This window comes from Meleagris gallopavo, unplaced genomic scaffold, assembly GCF_000146605.3.
Source record: "Meleagris gallopavo isolate NT-WF06-2002-E0010 breed Aviagen turkey brand Nicholas breeding stock unplaced genomic scaffold, Turkey_5.1 ChrUn_random_7180001956203, whole genome shotgun sequence".
Classification (NCBI taxonomy): Eukaryota; Metazoa; Chordata; class Aves; order Galliformes; family Phasianidae; genus Meleagris; species Meleagris gallopavo.
Window position 1 is genome coordinate 1 of NW_011216785.1, and position 6,800 is coordinate 6,800.

General features: G+C 38.8%; 1 protein-coding gene across 1 annotated transcript; it reads right to left on the reverse strand.

The window, feature by feature from the left end:
- Window positions 1-452: 452 nt before the first annotated feature.
- LOC104917149 (structural maintenance of chromosomes protein 5-like) lies at window positions 453-6,259 on the reverse strand. The gene is made up of 3 exons (XM_010728256.2): window positions 6,070-6,259; window positions 5,778-5,947; window positions 453-651 (listed from the first exon to the last, which is right to left on the reverse strand). Exons 1-3 carry the CDS (start codon window positions 6,175-6,177, stop codon window positions 468-470), a joined length of 462 nt encoding a protein of 153 aa, XP_010726558.1. The 5' UTR covers window positions 6,178-6,259; the 3' UTR covers window positions 453-467.
- Window positions 6,260-6,800: the final 541 nt, after the last annotated feature.

Sequence of the window (6,800 nt, forward strand, 5' to 3'; positions counted from 1 at the left end):
GAGAGAAAACTATTACACAAAGGAAATAGATTAAATTTAAGTTGGTTAAAAAAAAAGAAAGAAAAGAGTTTGTGACAGTTTAAAGCAGACAAGTTATGGGAAATATTTCATAGTGTTCTTGCTTAAGGAATATCTTCCCTAGTTTTAGCAGTAAGGTGGACGTTCAGAGGGCCTGTAACATTTTTTCCCAGTAAAAAGAATATAAAAAAGCAGATTATAAACTGAGAAGAAACAATTTGCATAAACATGTAGTACTCTGAAAAAGTACAAAGAAATTATTATACAGTTAATTCCTGTGTCCACAAAAGACAGTGAAAGTCTAAACTGAAGCCAGCAAATGATTTATAAATTGACAACAGACAAGAAAGTGCAAGTTTATAAAAGCTTTAAAAGAAGCCTATCTTTAAGCAAGATAGCTTGCAAGCATCTGCAATGACACATTCATATACTGCATACATTCATAACTCCTACACATAAGAATTAGACTTTTCACAATATTGGAACAAATACCAAGAAAAAATACATACCTTTACATGACACATTAATTCTGTAACAAGTTTTGCTTTCTGAGTATTTATGGCTCTGATCTTTACTTTTGCCTGTTGAGATTCCTTTTCTAGGTTGATAGGATTTTGTTCCAGCTGTCTTATACTACAGAAGGAACCAATATACAATTAATTTTGATTAAAATAAATTGCAGAAAAATACCAAAATTCTTAATCTTATATGTCATGAACCAAAAGGTGGCAAGAATAAGAATTTGCAATTCTAAACATTCTGAATACATCATAGGCATTTTCTATCCAAGCATCCTAAGAAAGTTAAAATATCAAAAAAATCGTAATTAGAGAGACATTCTGATTTTGTTTGCTAATGGTATAATTGAACAATCATAAGCTTTCTATAAATTTCAGACTAAAAAAATCAGTGCAAAGATGACATTCCTTTACTGCTGCTACTTTCTTAAACCATACAGCATAGGAGAGTTAAGGAGGCTTGCTTAATTATCAATACACATTCTACTAAGAAAAAACTGTGCCCCCAACTTTCCACATTTACTGCAGAAAAACAGAGTTTTCATTCCATTTAAATGCCCCAAACCACAAAATTACAAAGAACTTCAAGAGGAGTAAGCATAGCTGCAAAACATTTTGAGATGTTCAAAAAACAGCAAGACAGCCCAAGGACAATCCAAAAAACTTCCCATTTTGATTCCTCAAAAAATGCTGGAACAAGTACACTTTGAAAACTTTTCTAGGAGCATGAGGAAGATGGTGATCAGGAACGGTCAGCAAGCCTTTACCAAGGGCACACAGCTGACCAACCTGATTGTCTTTTGAATAAATTGGATTTGTGGATGGTAGGAGATGAAGGGAATGTCATTTACTTTTATTTCAGAGTCAGCACTTGGAGCATATGCAGGGGTATAAGCGAGTGTTTGTTCTATAGCAAAGACCATGCCAGACTAGCTGGCAACTAAATGAAGTGGTTTCGGAGCCAAGGATGTGCTTCTGACTCTAAAGGAGACCACAGGAGCTGGATATCAGACAGGACTGATAAAAACATCTTGAAGTTCATCACGAAGTGGAAAGCTGAGTAACAACTTCAAGCAGCCTGGTTTCTATGGGTTTCTATGTTCGGATGCCAGGGAGAGTGTATCCAGGAGTAGCTACTTGTCTGAGCCCAGCTGCTGATGGGATCTATTCTGCAAAAATGTATGCATTTAAGTCTCTTTAAGAAACTTCTGCTCTGCTTATATGGAACACAGTACTTGCGCTGTCTGTGTTTATGTGCATGCTGTTATCTGTCTGCATGAGCTACATTGCTCACCATGTGCAAATAAGCACATACCTATGTACAGCAAATACATTCTGAACCTCACTAGCAGGTGGACATAGGAACATTAAGTTGCTTAAGCTTCATGCTTGTCAGAGTCTGCTGGCTCTGATCAATTCCCCTAGCATTTAATGCCATCTCTGACAGCATTGTTGTACTCGAGTTAGGAAACAGCAGTCTGGATGGGTGGGTGACCAGACTGAAAAAAAAAAGAAAAAAGAAGTGGCAGAGTGATGAGACACTTTAGGGTCATTATTATTGTGCTGTTTTCTGCCTGGAAGCCAGCATCAAGTTGGGTACAACAGGAGTCGGTCACAAGAGCTGTCCTGTTTGAAATCTCTGCCAAGTAACCTGGTGGAACACAGGAACAGAAGGCACTCCTGTCAAGTTTTCAGAAAACACTAAGTTGCAGGGAAGCAGCCCGTTTGCTCTTCAGAGGGACCTGATGAGGCTGGAGGAAGAGCGGACAGAAAGCTGATCAGATTCTGCAAGGCCAAGCTCTAAGTCCTCTCTCTGGGAAGAAAGCAATCATAGCAGCTATAATACACGTTTGACAGTAAACTGAGCATAAGCCAGCAGTGTGCCCTGGCTGCAGGAGCAAAAACACAAGCAGGAGAAGAGAGATTTTTCCTCTGTGTTCAGTATGTTGATTAGATCACAAGTAAGTGCTGCATTTAGTTTTGGCTACAGTAGAAGACCTGTGAGAACAAGATGAGACTGCTTAGCTTGTTCAGCCTGGAAAATAATAGCTTCAGGAGCATCCAAAAGCAATCTCTCACCATCCGTCCTCTGCAGGAAGTCACAGACTGCAAGGAATCAGGCTCTTACAAGAGACACATACTGGAAGGATGAGAGACAGTGGACTTAAGGTGAAGTGAGAGGACGACACTCAAATTTTTTTCCTCCAATAAAAACAAACAGCTTGTGCAGTCTCCACAAATGTTTTCAGTTCTGAAAGGACTCTCTCCAGCACCGACCATGCATTAAGAATATTGACTGCAGATCACCTCAAGCTCCCTCTGCAACCTTAATGGTTCTTGTAACTTACCTTTAAAATTACATACAGTTTTGTTCAGTAATCACTTCAAATAGAAACACGAATATTTAAAAAGTTATATTCAATGCAAGGCATTATTTAACTCATTTGCCTCTCTAGCGAAAGGCATCCACAATATGCAAGAAAATCTGTAAAATCCTTCTCCGTCATTGTGTAAGAACTATTCCCCTTTTGCAAAATTAAAGAGTGCAATTATTTTCTTCCAAAGAGAATGATTTAATCAATATTTGCTCAGTTGGAGGATCTATCTTCTGCCTTCAAGCGGTATTCTGTGTTCTAATTGAACACCATGACAATAAATATATATGTATGTACAAATATACATAATAATATACAAATAACAATGTATAACAAATATACATAATATACTGAGAACAAAACCTGGCTTTGAGACTAAGCTCACATCCACTTTTAAGGATAGCACTCTGCATAGCTACTTGGCCACTGCGACTGTATAGCAGTTGGCTCTGGTCCCTCAAGAACAATCCTACAGCCCTATTGCAACATTGGCGTTTTTTACCACTTTTTTCAGTTTAATGCACCAGCAGTAACACAAGAGCTATGCAGGCAAGCAGAGAAATTTAACGCCTTCTTTGCCTTTGTCTTCAACACTCATGATGAGCTCCAGTATCCCAGGTTCCCCAGCTTGAAGGACTGTGGCTGTGGTAAGGATCAATTTTCCCCATCAGCTCTGAACTTGAGCAGAACTTGCTGCTCCACCTTGATGCAGATAGGTTCATGGAACCCAAGCGGATTTATCCCAGGGTACTTAGAGGGATCATCAATGTCATTTGTGAGACTTCTCTCAAGCATTTTTCAAGAATCTTGGGAATCTGGAGAGGACTGAAGCTGACTGGAAGCTGGCAAACACTCTTCCAATTTTCAAGAACAAGAAGAAAGACCCTGGTAATTATAGACTAGGTAATATAGGTAATTATGTCAGTCTCTGTTCAGTTACAATTTAAGTTATGAAAAAAATCATGCACACTGACTACCGCCCTCTGAGCCTCGTTGTTCAGCCACTTGTTGACCCACCTTACTGTCTGCCCATCCAATCCATATATCAACAGTCTGTGAGAATCTTACAGGGAGAGGAAGACAATATTTTCATCCACGAGTCTGGTCATTTCATTAAAGAAGTTTAGCATATTGATCACTCCATGGAGAATCTACTCTAATTATGATGATCTTCTTCTCCCTCATTTGTCTGAAAATGGTCCCCAAGGATTGTGGAAAAGCTCACTGTCCTACATTTCCTGGGTACCCCTGCTTCACGCAGATAGAAGTGTCATTTGTTTTTCCAGTCTTCGGACTCTTCTTTAACTGCTATGATCAACCAAAGCCTGAGAGTGGACCTGCAAATACATCTGCCAGCACCCTCATCACTCATGGGCACAGTGCATCACATTAGGGCTCATGTATTCCGTGACCTGATTGTCTTTCACCAAGTGTGCCTTTTCCTTGCTCCAGACTTTCACTCTGGTCTCTGAGACCTGAGACTCCTCCATCATGCTAGTAAAGACTGAGGCAAAGAAGGTATTCAGTACCTCAGCCATACACTCTACGAGGTACCTTGGACTCTTGTTTCATTTCAGCAGGGGGCCCATGCCACCAGGTTGTCTGATGTACTTGCAAATCTCTAATTTGCACTTTGAGATCTCTAGCCAGAATCAATTCTATCTGAGCTTCAGCATTCCTAATTGCTTCCCCATATGCTCATAAAGTATCTCTGTATTCTTCCTGGGTTATCCATCCTTATTTCCACTCTCTCGATGCTTCCTTTTTGTATGAGGGCTGCTACAAAAGAATGACTCCTATTTTATTATGCTGGACTGTAACATCAAAGGCAGATATTGTTGGCATGGCAGTGGAGGTTGAAACCCCTCCCCAACAATCCGTTACATTTTGACAGACTGCAGCAGTGAGTGGGGCAGTCTGACAAAACAGTATCTGATGTGGAAGTGCGAATGAAGCAAAGAGATGAAACTGAATTCCTCCATACTGACAAAACTGTACCCACTGACATTCAATGATGCAGTGGATGCTGGCACAGGAATTGTATGTTCCAGCAGTGGCAACAGTGACATGAAAGACAAGGCACATTTCAGACAGCCATGCAGATTTTTATGAACACAGCATGCAGGCTTTCGTGCACTGCTGGCAAAGATGTATAACTAATGCTGGAATGTTGGAAAATAGTGTTTAGTAGCTGAGAATTTGCTCTGCTCTTTGCATCTGTTGCAGTTTCCAGGAAAATAAACAGGAGGCATTAGTTTTGGAACAAGCCAAATACTTGAGCTTTGCCAGTAGCTTCTTTATCAATGTAAGTCTCATGTCTTGACTTCTTCTTTGTTGGGATGGTGATTCCCGGTAGGTGATGCCTGCATATTAGTCAGCTTTCTTGGGCTCCTTTTTCTCCCCCCAGTGCCTTATTCCATAGGACACTACCAAGTAGATCCTTGAAAAGGCCCAAGTCTGCCCTCTCAAAGAACAGCATTGTGAACTTGCTATTTGCCATCTTTTCGCCCCTAAATATCCTGAACTCCATTACTCTTTGTAATCAAGCTGCTTTTGACCTTCATACCACCAAGATTCCCTGTGTGCCAAGATGAGTGTTACCAAGATAGAAGGCTTTAGTAACTAAGTAAATCAGTGCAATGACTTCTCACTGGAATCCTATGATACTATTAAAGGAAAGCACTTAGGATATTGTTATACAGCATTTTAAGTGCTACTCCTTTTCTAAGCATCCTCTTAGTCTACCTATATCTGACACTCAAGTACTGGTTACTTTTTTAGGTTAAAAGCACAGTATAATAATAACAACTGTATACTGGCTTCCTATTAAAATTGTTCCTATTTCATGTATAGGATTGTTTCCTACCTATTGTACTTCACAGCAATTTTTGATTCCAGGTGTTTCCTTCTGCTTCCTCTCTCCAACAGCTCCTTCTTCTGTTGCCGTAGCTCATTGTCTCTGCATTCCAGATGCTTCTGTTTCTCACACAATGTCATTAACTGCTTATCTAATGACTGTAATATATGCTTGATACTCTGAAATAAGAGAAAGCACATTAGCATTCTTACCATAAACCTATTACACAGATACTTGCAAGCTGGCTACATATACTGCACAACAGTAGGTGATATCATTCATAACAAAAGTAAATTCCTACCTGCTGCTGATTTTCCAGCTGTCTTCTTTCATCTGTACCCACATAATAATTGAGAAACTGGACTGGCCTCAGACACATGTTAGTAGAAAAGGTTAATTTTGTATACATGGATACTCTAATGGTATATTTTTCTTCTGCTGTGTAAATTTGCTTAAGTTTAGTTTCTTTTATGACCTAAAAAAGAAGAAAGAAAAAACAAGACCACAAAAATTTTAATCATACCAAAGTGTTATTTAAGGCAATGCTTTTCAGAGTGAGGAATAAACTAGCTAAAATCTAAAGTAAAGAAGATCAACTCATGCAAAATTCTGATTTGTTAGCAAGCCTTTGTTAGCAAGCCATCAAATTTAGAATAGTCAGCAAAGAAGTGCTAAGATATCACGATATAGCCTATGTTATCACTACCAATTAAACATCTTCTGATTATTCTGATGCATGGATTACTTCTAACATATTACTTTTTTTTTACATATTTCTCTAGCAATGTTATATAAATGTGTTTTGATAAAGCCTGTTAATATTTGTGTACTTGTGTATTTATTCACTGCATCATAAACAAGGCTCATTCTGGGTGTAACTGCATGAAAATTTAGCTGGTGTACCTGAAAAGTAAAAGCATTTAAGAAATAGAGGATAGGGTGAAAAGCATGATATTTAGAGAATCAGTAATAGCAAAGACTCCATAAGACAAAATAAATTTGACTACTTTTTTTTTTCTTCTCCTTCAGACT